At 38.4% G+C, this 20,684-nt stretch overlaps 1 protein-coding gene across 1 annotated transcript in view; it reads left to right on the forward strand.

The window, feature by feature from the left end:
* The window catches only part of LANCL2 (LanC lantibiotic synthetase component C-like 2 (bacterial)), a 51,510-nt gene that overhangs the window by 21,573 nt on the left and 9,253 nt on the right, over positions 1-20,684 (forward strand). Inside the window, exons 3-6 of the mRNA XM_012648809.1 lie at positions 1,411-1,618; positions 2,502-2,649; positions 3,692-3,838; positions 11,083-11,265. Coding sequence (XP_012504263.1) covers positions 1,411-1,618; positions 2,502-2,649; positions 3,692-3,838; positions 11,083-11,265 — 686 coding nt within the window. The remainder of the gene's footprint in view (positions 1-1,410; positions 1,619-2,501; positions 2,650-3,691; positions 3,839-11,082; positions 11,266-20,684) is intronic.

Consider the following 20,684-nt stretch of genomic DNA (forward strand, 5'->3'; position numbering starts at 1 on the left):
CCCTTTATCTGTCATCATTTACTTAAAAATACTCAAGCATTAAATATACATAGTTACAGTTTTTTGAGTTGACAGGTTAACCAGATCAGCATCCTGTTTTTAGAGATTTCTGAATCAATGAGGGAGTACTTGTTTGAAAGCCTTTTATAGTGAATATTGTTTGAAATTTATAGATATTTAACTTTTACTATCGGTTTTCTGTACATTTATAATTTACGTTTTTCAGATAGAGAAAACATGCACTCAAGGAGGTGGTAAGTAATTCATAAAGAATTTTTTTTCAGAGCTTCCAAATATGCTACTTTCAGATCTGTTGACTCAACATCTTTAAAGAAATGGATAATGATAAAAGAAGGACTTCTCAATAAAAATTTGAAAAGGTGTTAAGGATTAATTTGAAAGAGAAGTGGTATACCCTGAATAGAAGAATTAAAGAAAGAAGAAGCTAGATATTTAGAGAAATTTAAAAAGCAAAATAAAAAATAATAAAAGAGTAGGATGTTAGACAAAGACCAGAACTTTGAAGAACCTCAATTCAAACATTAAAGAAATGTTTTGTTTTTCCTTTTCCCCATCATGTCATCTCTGTCAGTACTTTTTTCTGTAATGTGCTTTATTAAAGTATATATTTATACTGATTCATTTTTTACTTAGCTATCATGTTGACTTCTTGAATCTGGGCATAAGAAGGTGCTCCTTTAGGAAGCCATACAGGTCCTCCTCCAGAGATTTTCAGACAAAGACCCTTTTCTGATTCGTTTGAAGATCTGGGTCTATTCTTTAATCTGAAATAAGAAGGTTGGATAGGTGATGAGCTATACCCTCTGCACTGGCTACCTTGCTCTACATCGCGTTGGAGTTTCATAAATGTTTCATTCGCTGGTCGGTTGGTCCATTGGATGGATTGTTTGATAAAGAAAATTGAAAAATTGTGAAAATAGAAAAAATAGGAAGAAGAGAGTATAAAATCCAGAAAAGTAATAATTTAATTTGGCATAACATAGCCAGATATGATTATATGAGAAGTAAAAAGAAAAAGGACCCAAATTAGCTTAAGATACAAAGGTGCGTGGATAAAACCTTGGAATGAATGAAAATTAACTGGGAATGAGTGGGAAGTGGTGTAATCTCCCTTGTCTAAGAGTAGGAGGTATTAAATCACTATGCCAGGACAATTAGTGAGAAAATATGTTTACATTTGTTTTATGTTCTTTCCACTTTGATTTCTCAGTCTTGGTTGTTTTTTTTTCTTCCCATTTTTAAGAAATGTATGATATCTAATTTGTTTGACATTGCCCATTCAGAACTATAGCATTTATGTAGAAGAAGATATTTCATGTACTTACAAAATAATGTCCGGAAGGCAAAAAGGTAATAATGCTTTTCTTTTGGGGTGGGGAACTATTCCAGGCATAGCCCTTCTGTACCTGCAGTTGTACCGGGTCACATGTGACCAGACTTACCTGCTCCGGTCCCTGGATTACGTAAAGAGAACACTTAGGAATCTGAATGGCCGCAGGGTCACCTTCCTCTGTGGAGATGCTGGGCCCCTTGCTGTAGGAGCTGTGATATATCATAAACTCAAAAGTGATTGTGAGTCCCAGGAATGCGTTACAAAGTGAGTTTTTAAAACTGGAAATATTTTCTCCCAATTCTTGGTTGAAGCTCTTGCTGTAGAAAGATATTGAAAAAGGAAATTATTTTTTAATTCATCCCCTGTTGCAAACAGGTCTGTCCAACAAGTGAGGAAGTTTGTCTGTTAATCTTGAGCATAATGGTGGGATCTTATGCTCTTTTCCTCTCCAAGCATGTGTGTTTCTTAATTTTGGGGGGAGTAAACATGTTTCTTTGAATTACTTTAACCATTTTTTCTAAGCAATTTTTGGTTGTCTTTAGTGCATGAAAACTGTAATAGCTTACATGCCTTAGATCCACTATAATAACTAAATTAATCTTAGGTTCAGCCTTTAAGTAACTGATTAGATGTGCTAATGATGAAACAATTAGGGAATATAAGCTTTTATTACACCTATTGGCTTACATTCTTCCTTGAAGAAGAGGAAATCAGGGCTCATTCGTAGGGTCTGGCAGAGTATCTGGCACATGCTAGTAAATTAATGTTTGTTGAAAGACAATCACAAGGTAATTCCCAAGCATTGACTACATTTCAATACCATTTTATTTATAGTAGATTTTAAATTGCATTCTTTTAATTCTGGATTTTAAAATGAAATATCTTCTATCTTTGGTTTAGAATAGATAAAAAAATAGAAATTTTGAACAGAAAGATGTTTTATTTTTAATTTTGACATTCATTAGAGGAATTAGTTTCACAGAGAAATTTTTGTTATTTTCTGAGTATTTGGTTATTCTTTAAAATCATAGTTTTAAATTTAAAAATGAATGACAGGTAATTCCTAAAGTGATGGGGTTACTTAGTGTTTTGGGAAGAGGTAATTTAGACATTCTCTGAGAAAACAAGAATTTTTCTTGTTGGTTAGACTTTTGCAGCTCCAGAAAGCCATTGTCTGCCAAGAGTCAGACCTTCCTGATGAGCTGCTGTATGGACGGGCAGGTTATCTGTATGCCTTAATGTACCTGAACACAGAGATCGGGCCAGGCACCGTGTGTGAGTCAGCCATTAAAGAGGTATGTGGGGTTGCCGACAACCGTGGGCGTACGCTGCGCTCATCTCTGCCATTCCTGTTAGCGTAGAGTTATTCTAATAGCTGGACTCTTGTTCTAGGTAGCAGTAATTTTTTAAAGCATCTCTTAAAAAGTAAACAACAGCCCTTGTTTTTTTCTGGGAACATTAACAAAAAGTTTGTACTCTTCTTCATCCTTTATTAATTCAGCCATTTTCACTGGAACCAAACAACAGCAGCTTCAGAAAGTTAGAATGTGTATTTCTCTTTCATGAGATGTCTGAACTGATTTGCAGTCCTGGCTGCTGTGACTGGGGACCGGCTTCTTCTGTCCTGTCCTACCATTTCCTGGGGGCGCCCTGTCTGCATGACCAGAGCTCACTTAGCACCCCTGCCTGAGGAAGGGGGGGAAGCAGGACTGGCTCCATCTACAAATTGCCCCCCTCATTTGTACTCACATCCCATTGCCAGAACTCAGTCAGATGACCGTGTTCAGATGTCTCTGGCTAGGAGGCCAGATGCCCAGCTAGAACTTGGAGTACTTTACCAAAAGGATGAGAGGAGAATGGAAGTGAGGAAACAATTAGTGTCTTTGCCATGTGGTCATTCCAGACGTGACATTATTTTGATCCAACTAAAATCCTCAGCCTCTCGTAAATAAAGCCAGTTCCTCCAGCCTTTCCTGGAAGATGTGCTTGCCAGTCTTTGGGGGGAAAACATTGCAGGTACAAAGCAACTAAAAGTTCAGAACAGTTTTTATAGGAAATTTTTCTAGATTTGAATAGCCTTTTCATACAAAGAACTCTTGATTTCTTAGTTAGACTTCTTATCTTTTTCTAGTCTGATATTGTCTTCTAATTTCTCTCTGCCTGCATTTGTTAATTTATAAAGTGAAGATAACTATGTCAGCTGCTAACTCTTTAAAGATTTTTAGATTAAGTAATCTCTCTCTTTATATATATGTATAAAGACATGTTGTTTGTGTTAATTAAACTAGAGCAGGATGCATGTAAGTTTTTTAGATTTAGCAGTCTTATTGTCTCTAGGTAGTAAATGCTATCATTGAATCGGGTAAGACTTTATCAAGAGAAGAAAGAAAAACTGAGCGCTGCCCCCTGTTATATCAGTGGCACAGGAAGCAGTATGTCGGAGCAGCCCATGGCATGGCTGGAATCTACTATATGTTAATGCAGGTAAGTGAGGATGCTCAGAAATACTTATACACTGCAATATATTAGATCAACCCGGAAATGAAATTATTAGTACAGACAGAGCAGGCTGAATTGAAGTAGTGATCCTACTTTGAATCATGGGTGCTTAAACTCTGCTCCGTAAACCACGAATAGTGAATTCGTGAGAGTACATTCTGCACGTAGTTTTGTACCAGATTAGCTGTCTGTGGCCCACACTTTTCATCTGTTCTTGTCCTCCTACTGATTGAAGTAGGAGCTCTTTTAATGGGAGAAAATCTTCAGGGGTTTCAGACTAGGACAAAGACTTTGTCTTATTCAGGTACCCCCAGCTTGCTATAAATTGTATTCTAAATTTTTAACGAGTTTATTGCTGTGGTTATGATCTTGTTTCTCAGTCATCCCTGATGCCTGCTGAATTAAGTACTGACTCTTCCCTCAGGCAGTCAGAGAACCCACAGCAAAAATTGCCTCACTCCGTGCTTGGCCTAAGCAGGAGCCTACGGCTTCAGCCTCGCCTGCTGGCCAGGGCTCCCTCCCTGCCATGCATGCAGCCTTCCTGTTTTTTTGTTTTTTTTTAATTAAGATTTTCTTTATTCTACTGAATCACAAAGCTAGTAAGTCCAGGAACGTAGATTAGAATTTAGATATCTTTGACTGAAAAGCCCAAATGTTATTTTTTAAAATTTTACTTCACATTCCTTTTTTATCTAACCCACTACTTCATGTTTCTACTCACTAAAGGAAATAGGAAATTCGTATCTACACAAGATTAAAACTTCCTTTTCTAGTAATTAGTTGTATTTGTTTATTGTTGTAGAAAGTAAAACATATACGTATTCTAATTTGTGAATTTTTTTCATAGTGCAGGTACACAGTTCCAAAATAACCAGAATTCCATATCTCATTTAAAAAGGGTGCTGTTATTCTGAACCATGTAGTAGACTTTGTGTGTGTATTAGTCAGGGTTCTCCAGAGAGACAGAACCAACAGGCTATATTGGCTCATGTGATTGTGGAGGCCAGGAGGCCCCAGGACCTGCCATTTGCAGGCTTGAGACCCAGCAGAGCCGGTGCTGTAACTCCAGTCCAGGCCAGGAGACCAGAGGCCCAGGAGAGCTGACGGTGTAAATCCCAGTCCAAGGCCTGGAGAAGCCCCAGGTCCCTGTTCCAGCAGGCAGGCAGGCAGGGGCAGATTGCTTCTTCCTCTGCCTTCTATTCTGTTCAGGCCGGTGGGTTGGGTGGTGCCCACTTGCCTTGGGAAGGGCCGTCTGCTTTACGGCACCCACCATTCAAATGCTCATCTTATCTGGAGACACCCCCACAGACAGACCCGGAAATAATTTCTGATTTGGGTCCTCTGTGGCCCTGTCAGGTTGACACAGAAAAGTCACCATCGCAGTGTGTTCTCTATATTCTCTGTTTTCCCAGAAAAGTGTTTTAACAGTGGTTCAGAAACCTTTTTGTTTTTTTCGTAATAACACCCTTAGAGAAAAAAATAATGTGAGAACCACAGCAAAGTGGTTTAGAGTGAGGTGCTTACATATTAGGGGTTTCCTTGAGAGAAATACAAATCATAAAATTTTCTGCTCATCTGCTTTTAAAGTGAAGAATGTGGAAACACTGCTTAGTAACTTTGATTTAGAAATTTATATCAATTTTTCTGAGAGGCGGTTAAGCAGAGGTGTGACGGAGCTGGCTGAGAGCGGCTGCGCGCAGTGTCTCTGCTCCGCCCTGCGCCGAGCAGTGCAGTTGTGTGCAAGTAGGAGTTCCCACTGTATGCTGTCATTTAGAAGGCTGTCGGAACAATTGCATGCAAAAACTTTTAAAATACCACTTAAACAGAACTCCACTTTCATGATGGCAGAATAAAGACAGTTCTTCTTTTGAAAGGCATCTCAAAACAACCAGAAAAACAACAAGCAGAAACCCAAATTCTTTGTTTAGAGTCAGAGACATCTGGAGCCCCAGACGACAAATATGTAAACTGAGAGTAGGTGGAGAATGGCACACAGCCTGCCAGGATGGAAGGAGATTGGGCATGGTGCCTCAAAAGGAGGTCGCCAGTGAGAAGCCAACCAGTTCGTGCCACAGAACCCTAGAACTTAGGAATTTAAAGTGACACATCCCATAGAAGGCAGTACCAGATGTGTGTCCCTGTGGGGAGTGAGGTCTGGGTAGCAGGAGGCCTTTGAACTGTCAACTGAAGAATGATGAAGTTCATAAATTTGGGAAGGAGAGCTTTATTTCTCATAGAGGCTGCAGCCTGCAGGTACCCATCTTGCAGGCTGGGAAGCACAGCCTTTGGTGAAAACCAAGAGCAAGCACTTCCAGGGAAGGGTGGAGGGAACAGGAATTTATGCTGGGTGGGGTGGCCGAATATACATACTTAATAAACTACTGGAGGAGTCATGGATATTTATGCAAGGAGAAACACACACATGCACAGGTGAGCTTCATGCTACTTCATGTGTCCCATGTTCAAAAATTGGTGGCATTAGCACGATCTGAGGGTAGAGTTTTCAGTTCTGTGACACCAAAAGGTGAAGCCAAGGGCATGAAGGCCCTCTGTGTGTAGCCTCTGAAGACTGGCCAGACCACTCCACAGTCAGTGGTCTCTCATCAGGGAGGAATGCTGGTCTGTTGCTCTCCTGAAACCACAAAGGAGAGGGATGCCCACAGGCTGGGTGAAATCAGGAGGGAGCATCTGTCCAGCTGGCTCTGTCTGGCCCCCCGGGAAGAGAGCCCAAGTTCGGTTATGAGGGAGGGTAACAGAGGTGTGTCTCACCTCCCATCCTGTCCTGGTCTGGATCTCAATCATAAAGGTTTCTCTAGGGTCCCCTTGGCCAAGAGGGGATCTGTTCAGTCGGTTGGGGGGCTTAGCATTTTACTTTTATTTCTCAGAACATAAGGAGCAGTTGGACCTCTATTAGTGTGCCCACCCAGCACAGTGAAGTGCTGTTCCTCCCCTTATCTCCTGCTGGAGACAAAAGGAGCTAGGTCTGGAGGGAATGAACCCCTGCTTGATTCAGGAGGAGAGTTGCAGGGAAGCCCAGCACTAGTGATCGGGGCTCGAGACAATGTCCACATGGTGAACGGTGGGGCCGTCCTGCTGCCCCGGCTGGCTCGCGCACCACCACCTCTCTCACTGCAGTGGGTTTGAAGATGCAACTGGCTCAGATACGAGTTTTATAGACATAAGCACTTGAAAGTCCCCATTTAAAAAGTTAGCCTGTGATGGTTAATTCTGTGTGTCAACTTGGCTGAGCCATCGCACCCAGGCATCTGGTCGAACATTGGTGTGGGTATTTCTGTGAGGGTATTTTTGAATGAGATTTACATTTACGTTGGTGGACTTTGAGCAAGGAAGATTGTCCTCCAGGACGTGGGTGCTCCTCATCCGTCAGTGCAAGGCACGAATAGAGCAAGAGGCTGACACCCCTCCCGCAGCAGGAGGGTGCTCTCCAGCTGGCTGCCTTTGGATTTGAACTTAGCTCTCTCTGGAGTCTTCAGCCTGCTGGCTACCCCAATCAGATTTTGGGCACCTCACACCTGTGCAGCCAGTTCTTTAAAGGAGATCTCTTTCTATGTATATAGACACACATCTTGTTGGTTCTGTTTCTTTGAAGAACCCTGACTGATATACCATCTAGTCACTCTAAAGTGACTTTTACTATTTGACAAGTCCCTCCTGTGCGCAGTTTATCCAGTGAGCTTTGTACTACTGCAGAAGGCAAAAAACCCCAAACTCTATAAAGTAATTTTAAGAGGTTTATTCTGAGCTGAACATGAGTGACTGTCGACCGGGGAGTCATACCCAAGACCTGAGTAAGTGGTCCCCAGGCTTCCAGGTTACAATTTGGTTTTATATTAATACATTTTTGGAAGACAGGACTCATGGGTAAAATCATAAATCAATACATGGAAGGTATACATTGGTTTGGCCCGAAAAGGTGGAACATCTCAAAGTTAGAGTAAGGAGACTTACGGTTGTAGGTGGGTTTAAAGATTCCTTAATTTGTAATTGGTTAAAGAAATAAAGCTTTATCTGAAGGCATGGAATGTTTTAAGATAAGGAGGTCTGTTAAACAGAGACAAGTCACAAGATAGACTCAAAAGTGATCTGTTAAATAAATTGATGGACTACAGGTTTTATTTAACCTTTGCCTGGCATGGCCTTAGGTCCTGCTGATAATTCAGTATCTTAGGGTCATAAAGAGTCTGTTTTGTCAGTCTTATGGTCCCTGATTTTAACATTAATGCTGGTTAGTTTTATCTAAACTCCAAAAGGAAGGGTGTATAATAGGCATGTCCAAACCTCGCTTCCCTTTAGGGCCAGAAACTCAGTTTTAAGGTTGTTCTGGGGTCCCCTTAGCCACGATGGGGTCTGTTCAGTCAGCAGGTGGGATTAGGATTTTATTTTTAGTTTACACTACCTTATGTATAAGTATAGACTAGCAGCCAAAGACTTTCCAGACATTTGAGAAAAGCCTCCAACTTGAAAGATAGAGACCTAAACAAGTAAAAAAAAATCAACAAAGAGAAAACAGATTATCTAGGAAGAGAAAGAAAACTTTAAAGAAACCATAACTAATAATATCCTCAGGAAAATAGGAGCAGCTATTATATCCAAGAAACATTTGAGAGAACAAAAGAGCTCTTGAAAATTAAAAATATGATAGATGAATTTTTAAAAAAATTATGAACATGTTTGGAAATAAAAGTCAAATATCTTAGAAAGCAGACAGAAATAGGCAATGGGAGAGGAATATATAAGAAAATAAGAGGATTAATCCAGGAGGCCCAACATCTGATTAGTAGGAGTTCTAGAAAGGGAGAACACAAAATGGTAGGGAGGAAATATCAAAAAAAATAATAATATGTTCTAGAACTGAGGGACATGAGTTGCTATATAGAAAAGACCCACCAAGTTCCTGCACAATGAGTGGAATAAAACCAACCCCACATCGTGCCTATCACTGCGAAAGCATAAGATGAGGTAATAAAGAGACAATGCTTAAAACTTCAGTAAGGAAAAAGCAGGTTGTGTGTGTACAAAGGTTGGAAATCAGAATGGCGTTGGACTTTGCAACAGTTTTATTGAAGATGAAAGATCAGTGGAAGTGCCTTCCAAGTTTTGAGTAAAAATGACTTCCAACATTGAGTTCTTCCCAGAAAATCAATTAAATGTAGGGTAGAACAAAAACTATTTTAAACATTTACTCTCAAAAGTTTAATTCCCTGCACCCCATCTCAGGAAGCTTCTGGAGTGTGGCACCTGCCAAAGCAAGGGGTCACACTAAGAAAGAGCAAGGGCAGGTCCAGGAGCAAGGGGCCCTGTGCCAGGAGAGGGGATGGCATCCCCAAGAAGCCGGCAGGTGGAAATCCCAGGACAGCAGTGGCTCAGAGGACCTAGAAAGCAGTTGATTACGATTGGATTAAGAGAATGGAGAGACACCTCCATGAGAAAAAAATCACGATAGATTTGACTGTGTGGAAAATTATATTGAGAGACTTTTTATGGAGCTGTTGGTGGGTGTGAAAAAGCTTAGGTAGTGGTTCAGAAAAAACTAAGCAAATGAAAATGTGAGAAAGTTGCAAACTTCATGAAAAACTAATAGGAATAAAAGAATACATGTAATTTTGTATAATTTCTTGTCTCAGCAGCAAACGATATTTATATAGTCTAGTCTACAAACAGAGTAAAGGTGGATAAAAATGGTGATCAGAACGAAGTTCTCTTAGGAAGATTAGAGGAGGGAAAGTGTCCTCATGGGCCACAGAGGAAGCCAGAGGTGACGTCCACAATTAGTAAGTTAGGACACAGTTACGCGTGGGTTCTATAGAAATGTGGCGGTGATGTGGAGAAACAGCTAAAGGAAGGTGGGGGTGGGGGCTGCGCTGTGTCCTGGGAGGGGACAATGCCTGTTGGTCTTTGAAAAGCTTTTTTAACATTTTTTTGACTTTTTAAACTGTAAATGTATTATCTGTATAAAAGTATTTTTTAAAGTTACGTTTAGCCTTTTGGAAATATGATCTATGACCTATAGCTTTTAAAAAAGCTAATATATTTTCTAAGTATGTGTCAGAAAAAACAAAGATTATCTAATAAGTAACTATGTTTCAAAATGTTAAAATAGATTTACTTTAGTGAAGTTTAGAAGCATTGATACTCCTTGTCTCTTTTTGTTTAACAAAATTAACTTTCTGTTAAAGAAATGAGGTTTTAATTTTATTTTATAGGCAATACCTATGTCGTGGATTTATTTTATAGGAGAAATCCATGTTGTGGGTTTTCTTTAACTGTAATAGAATGATAAGAATTTTTAACAATACTATATTTCATTTCACAGTTGTAACATCTGTCACTAAAACCAAGTGAAAGTTAAATCAATGGCCAGAGACAAATCTCTGCTCCGGACTGTGCCAGCGGTGCAGATTTGGGTGGCTTGCTGACACGTCACACTAGAGGCCTTGCCACCCGATTGTTACCACCAGGTTGTTCGTGGGAATCTGTGCAATGACTTGAGACTCCTTGAATGTTTTTCTTTAAGTCCTTTTTAAAGACAATGCCTCAAAATCAGTAAACATTTTCCAAGTATATTTTTAGTCTTAGTCCCTATAGTAAAACTTTAACACAAATTCAGTAATAAATTCTAATAGGTTTAGTGAATGTTTAGTGAATGCCTTCAGTAAATACACGCTGTCATTACGCACAGATTACTGGGTGAGGGAGGAAGCATGCATGTTTTTCTCCTTTACTCCTCATCACCACCTTAGCAGTAAGTACTATGATTACCCTATTTTAGAGGTTAATTTGCAAAGCCAGTTAAGTAGATTGGGGAGAAGTGAAGTACTTGGCTTTTTAGGAGGCAAATCCATATGGTAGGAAATTGGGGATGAGTATTTAAGCAGAGCAAAACAATAAAACAAAATCCCTAGAGTCCTAGATTCACCTGAGATTCAGTCTAGTCTCTCTTGTCTCTCTTACTGCTCTATAGGATGACAATCCTGATTCAGCAAAGAAAAAATGAAATATGTTCAATATATTATAACACTAATAGATTTTCGAAAGATTTCAAAAAGAATTAGAAAAGATTTGCCTAAGTCTTAAATAACCAGATAATTCAGTCAATTCTAATTTTATATGCTCTTCAGTATTCCATGTAAATGATGCTTTATTAGCTACAAAACAATAGTGGAAAAAAACTCAGAAAAAATAAACAATATATTTTTGTTTGTTTAAAGCCAGCAGCAAAAGTGGACCATGAAACCTTGACAGAAATGGTGAAACCCAGTATTGATTATGTGCGCCACAAAAAATTCCGATCTGGGAATTATCCGTCATCATTAAGCAACGAAACCGATCGCTTGGTCCACTGGTGCCATGGGGCCCCGGGTGTCATCCACACGCTCGTGCAGGCATATAAGGTCAGTGCTTCCCATCATGTCACAGGTACCTGCTGTGCACAAATCCAGCTTTCATCACCCAGTTTTCAGTTTGATTTTGGTAAGCCCATTAGATTACACACTAAAAACTTTCTAGAATTAATTTTTTTGCAAAATACATAGAAAGTCTGTTTCACTGTTCGTCACCACTACAGTTAGTGCCACAAGAATAAGTGTCTGTGTTTTAATAGGGTTTATATTATGTGTGAAAGAAAACCTAGAACAGGGGTCCCCAGCATTTTTGGCACCAGGGACTAGTTTCATGGAAGACAGTTTTTCCACAGACCCGGGAGGAGGGAGGTTGAGGGGGCCGTGGGGGGAGAGGTCCAGTCTCTAACAAGCCACTGACCAGTACCAGTCTGCGGCCAGAGGATCGGGGACTGCAGACCTAGATGATAGGATAGTGGTGATTTTCATTCTAGTGAGCATGTGTATCCAGGAAGTGGGGCACAGCATTGTAACCAAAGTGGTTTTTGTGTTCACATCATTTTATTTTCTTGCTTGAATAAGCCTTTATTGTTGGATCATTAATTATTATTATTATCTGAAAGTTCTTAAATTTGAGTTTAAAATTGTTATTCACAAGAGATAGGTGTGGTGTGGTGCTCAAATTTTTATACATCTGAGGTACTATAGCAAGATAGGCAGTACCTTCACTGATTAATTCTAGTAAGCTCTAAATATATTTGGGTACAATATTAAGAATGCTATTGATCTCTGTTCTGGACTAAGATTTATCATGTAAGTTGAAAGCAAATAATGCTTCTTTTACAATTTTATTTTTCATTTAATACATCTTTATAGTAGTTTGCCGGGGATTATTGTTTGTATATTAATACAGGTGTATACCTGTAACACAATGATTGCTCTGTTTAACACAGTATTTCGGCAGGGTCTCCTAGCTTTGGATAGATAGATGAGATTAATGGAAGAGAACTCACATTTCTACCTGAAAATAACAAAAGAACTGATACCTGAGTCGATTTTATTTTTTCTTTATTACTGACTGTAATAAATTATTTAGAAAAATTGTAGGGAATTCTCTCTCTCATGATTTAGGCTAATTTCTTAGAATTTTTTAGTTCTCCTACAGCAATACCAAAAATATTCAAATAACATAAAAGTCAGCACTTAAGCAAATAACTCAGAAAGTTATGCTGTTTGGTAAAAACGAAGCACGATGAAATATACACTTTGAAAGTCAGAAGACCTTAATGATTCATCTTCTTAACAACACCCCCGCTTTTAAATTAAAACATAATCTTGTTCAAATCACTGCCTCCCCATTTTTAGAGTTTTGGAGCAATTGTAACTTCAGTGTCATAAAGATAAGTGTACAATATTATAAATGTCCAACAATAATGTGTGAGCATAATATTGACAGTACAAACAGGGACCCTTTGACATTCAAAACAAGTGTATAACTGCTAGAATTCAAAGGCTTCTATTTGTCAAACTCCTTTGCTCCTTTTACGCTAAAGAGCATCATAAGGCGGCTGGTGACTCTTGGTGGGGCTGCTTTCCCAGTCTGCTGCAACTGAGCGCTGGGGACAGCAAGGACTATCAGGACCCAGGGCCTCCTGGGAGCCCTTCATTGGGGCAGCTCCATTTCCATCATCGCTGTTGACAGTGGCCACCACAGTTCCCACCCCTGCTAGTCACCCAGGGAGCAAGCCCAGCCCTGCTCTGCTGCTGACAGGCCACAGACGACTCAGGCCAGCTGCTCCCTGCAGGGCTTCTGCACTGGACGCCTTTCCCTGCCCTGCTGATGCCACACAGAGCTTTCCCTCTATAGCACCAAAGATGGCAAGACCGCATACTTAGTCATGAAAACTTCATCGTGTCCTCTACTAAGATCCTCAAACATGAGGAAGGGAAAGGAACATCAGAATCTGCTTGGGGCAGGGAGACATTCATGGAACTTGAAAAAGCATGTTATTGTATATTTCAAAATAGCTAGAAGAGAAGATTTGAAATGTTCCCAGCACAAAGAAATGATAAATGTTTAAGGTGATGGACATCCTAAATACCTTAATTTGATCATTACACATTGTATGCGTGTGTCAATATATCGTATGTTCCCCATAAATGTGTATAATTATTATGTATCAATGAAAAATTTGAAAAAAAGAAAAAGTAGATATAATATACTTTTACAATGGAGAATAAAAATGTATTTTCTTCATAGTGTGAACTACAGAAAATAAATTTAGACTAGCCCTGCCTGCCTGGTGGGGATACACAGACCACGAGATGTACTTTCTTTACATCTGTCTGTCAGTGAGTGGGCCGCAGGGTTTGTGTTGACCGAGGCAAGGGGGCGGGGGCTGATGCTATGGACACACAGCCCTAGGCTGTATTTTCTCTTAAGTTATACTTAAATTAAAACCGTCTACATTCATTAAAGCTATCTCTTAAAATTAGGTAGGAAATGTTTAAATTTTACATAATAACAAACTTTAAAATTTCTCATCCTGGCATGTAAGTTCTTCAGGTATGTTTATAAAGGCATAAAATATTAATATCCTTCATAAATAAAGCTGTAAGTTGAGTCCTGATTTACAAAATTTATTTTCCCTTTCTGTAGATGCTAATCATGCTTTAGTATTTTCTGTGTGTGAACATATCTCATTTGCTAATTTAAAATTATTTGGTATTTAAGATCAGTGGTCCCCAACCTTTTTGGCACCAGGGACTGGTTTCATGGAAGACAGTTTTTCCACGGACTGGGGCGGTGGGGGCAGGGGGGATGGTTTCAGGATGAGTCAAGCACATCACATGTATCATGCACTATTATTATTACATTGTGATACATAATGAAATAACTATACAACTCACCATAATGCAGAATCAGTGGGAGCCCTGAGATTGTTTTCCTGAAGCTGATGCAGCCGCTGACGTTGACAGGAGGTGGAGCTCAGGCATGACGTGAGCCATGGGGGTGGCTCTCAACACAAGTGAAGTGTTGCTCACTCTCCTGCTGTGTGGCCTGGTCCCTAACGGGCCACAGACGGGTACTGGGCCACAGCCCGGGCGTTGGGGACCAAAGTTTTAAATGTTTTTTGGGGGGAAAAAGTCAAGGTTTTAACACTATTCTATACTGTATTCGGAATTTTTTTAATTGTAAACGATTTTCTAACAAATTACATTTGTGGACCCAGTAACTGGGAGCTATTTTCATGAGTAGTCAGAATCAGCTCTTTATTATCTGACAGCAATAAGGGTAAAAGCAGAACCTTCTAACCACATTTGAACCCTAGGGCGTTAGCAATTTAAGTTGGTTCAGCCACTATAAACAAATGCCAACACTGGGTAAATAAAATTAAATTTGGAAAGGTGAAGAGTGTCCAAGAAAACCATATAAAAGTCATACGCGAATATTATCAATGTAATGCATGGATTTCATTCTAAATGGGAGGCAGCTGCATAGCTGCTCTGGAAAGCCCGGGACAGAACCGCGGCAGACACGCTCCGGTGGCTGACTGTGTGTGTGCCTCAGAAAATGCTTTCATATAAATTGTGTTCCAAAATCTCATTTGCAAGTTGGTTATTTAAAACATGGAGTGTCTTTCTAGCAGTGAGTATCAGAATCACATGAAGAGATTTTTTTCAAACTGTACTTTTTTTCCTTCTTCAAGATTCTGATACCTTCCTAATTTTAAGTGTCATTTAAATACAGCAGAGTTGTCTGTTTTTCATTTGTTTCCAAGTTTTGACTATCATGAAGAAGCTGCTGGGAACATTCTTTCATGTCTTTCTGTAGACTTACATTTTCATTCTTTTGTGTTAATATCTAGGAGTGGAATTACTGGAGCATGGGGTAGGTGTGTGTTTACTTTAGTTCTGAGAAACTGCCAGACCTTTTCCCAAAGCGGTCATACCATTTTACATTCTACCAGCAATGTAAGAGAGTTCTGGTGGTTCCACATCTCTGCCACACTTGATGTTGAAGGTCTTTTTAATTTCAGTTATTCTGGTGTGTATTTCGCTGTGTTTTTAATTTCTGTGTTCCTGACTGGTCACTGGCGTTGAGCAGTGTTGCTGGTCTCATAACTCAGTTGTGTGTCTTCCTTTGCTGAGTGTCTCTTCATACCATTTACCCACATTGTTTTATTCTTTTTTTGTGTCTTTGTTATTGTTAAGAATTCTTCATCTGTTCTGCTTAAAGTCCTTTTGTCAGATATGTATTTTACAAATAATTTATCCCAGTCTGTAGTTTACTTAAGCATGTCCTTTATGGCATCTTTTGATTAATAGGGTTTTTAATTGTGATAAATTCCATTTTTTCCCATGTTTTCTCTTATGATAATTACTTTCTGTTTCTTATCTAAGAAATCTTACCTAACCCCAGGTTATACAGATAATATTCTCCAAAAAGCTTTATAGTTTTAGATTTTACATTTAGGCCTATGATCTATCTCATATTATGTTTTGTTTATTGCGTGAGGTAAGGAATGAGTTTTTTTTAAATCATAGGGGTATCTGATTGTTCCGTACCATTTGTTGAAAAGAATTTTATTTCTCCCCTTTGATTGATTTGGTGTCTTTATCAGAAACCAAATGACCTAATAAGCGTGGGTCTATTTCTGGACTCTATTCTGTTACTTTGGCCTGTTTATCTGTATGTCGTATGTATCTATGTGTCTACTACCATGTTTCGCTTACTCTAGGTTTATTGTTAAGTTTTGAAGTCAGGTAGTTTAAGACCTCCAACTTTGTTCTTTTTCAGAATCACTTGGAATATTATAGGTCCTTTGCATTCCCATATAAATTTTAGAATCTATTTGTCAACTTCTAAAAATGAAGCCTGTTGGGGTTATGAATGAGAGTGTATTGAATCTATAGATCAATTTGGGTAGAATTGACATCTCAATAATATTGAGTCTTCCTATCCACAAATATGGTATCTCTCTCCATTTATGTATATATTTTAAAATTTTTCAGCAGTGTATTACAGTTTTTGTTATACAGGTCTTACACATCTTTTGTTAAATTTATTCCTAGGTTTGTTATTTATTTATATTTTCCAATTGTTCATTGCCAGTATATAGAATTACAGTTGTTTTTGTATATTGACTTTATATGTTGTGACCTTGCTAAATTCACATCTAGTAGCTTTTGTAGATTCCTTAGGATGTTTTATGTACACATATCATCTCTGTGAATAAAGACAGTTTTCTTCTTCCTTTTTAGTCTCTATCCCTTTGTTGCCCTTCCTTCTCTTATTGACAGTAGGTAGGATCTACAGTATGATGTTGAATAGAAAGAGTGGACATCTTTGCTTTTTCACAATCATAGCAAAAAACATTCAGTATTTCATTATCAAATATACTTTAACTATTTTTCTTAGGTGCCTTTTATCAGATTGATGAAATTTTCTTTTATTACCATTTATCATGAATGGATGTCAAATTTTGCCTCGTTTTTTCTGCATTTATTCAAATACTCTATAGTTTTTTCTCTTTTATTTTGTTAATACGATGATTTTACATTGATTGGTTTTGAAAGTTAAGCCAGCCTTGTATTCTTGGTATAAACCTCACTCGGACATGATTTCTATCCTTTTTTTTTTTTTTTTTTAATATTGCTAGATTTAGTTTGCCAATATTTTGTGAAAGATTTTTATGTCTCTCTTAGTTTATATTTTCTTCTCCCATAACATCTTTGGTTTTGGTATCAGGGTTATTCTCGTCACATACATGAATTGGAAAGTGTTTTCTCCTTTTATTTTCAGAAAGATTTTGTGTACAATAGGTATTATTTCTTGCTTAGAAGGTTGTGGGAAAAATTTTTATTACAAATTTAATTTCTTTAATAGAATTCATTTTGCATAAGTTTTGTGAATTGTATTTTTCAAAATATTATTTCATCTAAGTCCTCAAACTTTTTGGCACAATGTTATTCATAATATTGCCTTATTATCTTTTTAATGTCTGTAGGGTCTGTAGTAATAGTTTCTCTTTCATTCTTGATGTTTGTAATTTACGTGTTCCCTCTCTGTCTCTCTCTATCTCCGTGTATCTCATCAGCCAAGATAGGGCCTATCAAAGTTTTATTGATCTTTCAAAGAAACAAATTTTAGCTTTGTTAACTTTTTGAGGTTTTTATCTGTTTTCTATTTCATTTATTTTTTTTCCTCTTTAAAACTTCCTTCTACTAACTTTAGATTTACTTTGCTCTTCTCTTTCTAACTTGTTAAAGTAAAATCTTGGATTTTATACCTTTCTTTTTTTCTAATACAAGCATTTAAAGCTTTATATTTTCCTCTAAGCACTAGTTTAGCCCCATCCCCAAATATTTTGTGTTTTGTTTTCATTTTCATTTAGTTTGGAATATTTTCTAATTACCCTTATGATTTCTTTTTTGATTCATGGGTTATTTAGAAGCATGTTGTGTTTTTTCCAGATATTTGAGAATTTTATACATATTTTATTTTTATTGATTTCTGGTTTAATACTATGGTTGTCAGAGAACATATTCTGTACAATTTAAATCTTTTAAAATTTATTTAGACTTTATAGCCCAGTATTTAGTCTGTCTTGGTGAATGTATCACGTGCATTTGAGTAGAATGTGTATTCTTTAGTTGTCAGGCATAGTGTTTTGTGAAAATGAGTTAGGTCAGATAGTTGAAAGTACTGTTCAGATATTCTGTTACAGGGCCAGCAAACTTTCTGTAATGGCCACGCAGTAAGTATTTTAGGCTTGTGGTCCATACTGGCCTCCGTTGCGCCTATGCAGTTCTGTCATCGTGGCACAAGAGCAGACAGACAGTGTGAATGAGTGGTCGTGGCCTTGTTCCCAATAGACTTTATTTATAAAATCAGACTCTGGGCTTCTAGTTTGCTGACCCTTACAGACTCACCCGTCTGTTTACTCAGTTACAGGGAGGGGCAGTCTATCATGTCCCATTACTGTGGATTCATTTTTCTCTTAACATTTTCCTCTTCTTCGTCAGTTTTTGCCTAATGTATGTTGAGGCTCTGTCATGTACATATTTATGATCGTTATGTTTTCCTGATCAGTAGGCCCCTGTATCTCTTTGTGTGTATGATACTAATACAGCCACTCCAGCATTTTATAATCACTCTTTGTATGACACATCTTTTTCCCATCTTCTGCTTTTAGCCTATTGGTGTCTTATGTCTCTTTATAGTGGGGCTTGTGTTATATCTCTTGTAATAATCTCAGTGCTTAGTTCATATATATTTAATATAATTATTGACATGGTTGGTTGGATTCACCTCTGCCATTTTTTAATGTGGTTTCTTTGGTTACATCTTGGTTTTTTCCTCCATTTTTTTCTTTCCTGCCTTTTTTAGGGAGGTAGGAGAGATAACTTGGATATTTTTTAGGATTCTCTTTTAATTTCTTTGTTGACTCTTTAAATGTATCTATTTGTACATATGTTTTTAGTGGTTGCTATAGGGATTGCAGCGTACATCCCTAACTTTTCACAATCTGCTTAGAGTTAACATTGTGCCACTTTAGGTAAAATGTTAACAAACTATGATAGTAAGCACAGAGTTCTGTTTACTCCAGTTCTTGACATTATGCTTGTCATATATATTAAACTACAGATGTTGTAAACCACCACTCTAGTATTATAATTTTGAGTTAAATAACCCTGAGTATTTTAAAGAAATTAAGACAAAAAAAGATAGTTTTAATATTTATTTATATTTTTCTCATTTTCAGTTTTCTTTATTCTTTCCTAAAGATCTTGATTTCTGTCTGGTATTATTTCCTTATGCCTGTAGAACTTTATTCAGCATTTCTTATAGTCTGAATTTGGTGATGACAAATTGATTCTTATTTATCTTAAATTTGTCTTTATTTCATCTTTATTCTTTAAAGATATTTTTGCTAGATGTGGGATTTTAGGTTGACAGTTCTTTTATTTTCCTGTCAGTACTTTAAAGACAGTGTCCATTGTCTTCTGGCCTTTGTTGTTTCTGATGAGAAGCTGGTCATTCTTGTACTATTTTCTCTTTTTTTAAGGAAAAAAAATAAAGATGGTCTGAGTATGTTGTCCAGGCTGGTCTCAAAACCCTGGCTTCAAGCAGTCCTCCAGCCTCGGCCCCTGTGGTGCTGGCATCACAGGCGTGAGCCACCTGCCCGGCCAGTACTGTTCTCTTGTAGGCGGCATGTGGTTTTTCTCCAGAAGCTTTCAAGACTTTTCTCCTAATTTTTGGTTTTCAGTAGTTTAACTCCAATGTGCCTGGATGTGCTTCTTTGTGTTTGCCATGTTTGAAATCCCTTGTGCTTCTGGAACTTGAAAGTGCATGTCTTTCACTACATTAGATAAAGTGTTTGGCCATTATTTTCCTACAGATCCCTGAGGCTTTTTTTTTCTCTGTGATTCAAATGAGATGATTTCTATTTATCTAGCTTTATATTCACTATTGTTTTCTTCTGTCATGGCCAATCTGTCCGCAGGGCACTGTCTCCACACTTTCTGTCATGACACTTCCCAGGGAAATTGGCTATTTGGGAGGGGAATTGTGGATAAATAAAGGGATTTTTTGGCCAAGTTATAATTGCTGCAATATAGAGAAGACGAATTTTTCCATAAACCTAAATTCTCAAACGTCTTCACTTAGAGCACGAGCGTGTGTGACAGGTGCTGCTGGGCCTGGCTCTGGCAACCGAATTCTCACCTGGGAGCAGGGACGGTGCGTTGGAAACCCGATGGCTTCCCTTCAACCTGCACGTTGCCAGGGAGGAGCAAACCAGGATAGCTTTAGGGCTGGCCTTCCTCGTCGCATGATTTCAGGACACAGACTCTAAAATGATGGCTTTTCACCTATTAGCTTTGACCAAATATTTCTTTAGGATAAGAAAAAGTGTTTTCCTTTACGTTTAATTTTAAAAGGCTTAAGATGCAAATGATGGGATGAAATAAAGTTTCAGTGCTGGCGTGATAGCACAGAACACCAGCTAATCACAGCAAAGAGGCAGCTAGCATTTACTGTGTGCCAGGCACGGTGACAAGAGCCACTTCTATAGTATCTCACTTTAATCTCACAACAAGCCGCTGAGATGAAGAAATAGTCCGTTCATAGTTGGGAAAACTAAGACAGAGATTAAGTGCCTAGTCCAAGGTCACACAGTTAAAAGGTGACAGAACTGAGATTTAGAGTCAGGCAGTCTGACCTCAGAGCCCACGTCTCAGCTGCTTTCGTGACTAGCAGAGGGGGTCTTGCTTCTGACTCTGGGAGCCTAAATATGCCTCTGTTTCCCCATATGCCCCGTCTTCTGCAGCCTCTGATTCCTTCTCGGCTGAGTGCACAGGAGTCACGACTCAACAGTCATAGTTGGATGTGTCCTGCTTGCCACCCCCAAGCAGCGGTGACCTCTGCACCTCTAACTCACTGTCCAAAGCTCACTTGCACTGGAATG

Source organism: Propithecus coquereli, unplaced genomic scaffold (assembly GCF_000956105.1).
Source record: "Propithecus coquereli isolate 6110/MARCELLA unplaced genomic scaffold, Pcoq_1.0 Scaffold294, whole genome shotgun sequence".
In the NCBI taxonomy this organism is placed as follows: Eukaryota; Metazoa; Chordata; class Mammalia; order Primates; family Indriidae; genus Propithecus; species Propithecus coquereli.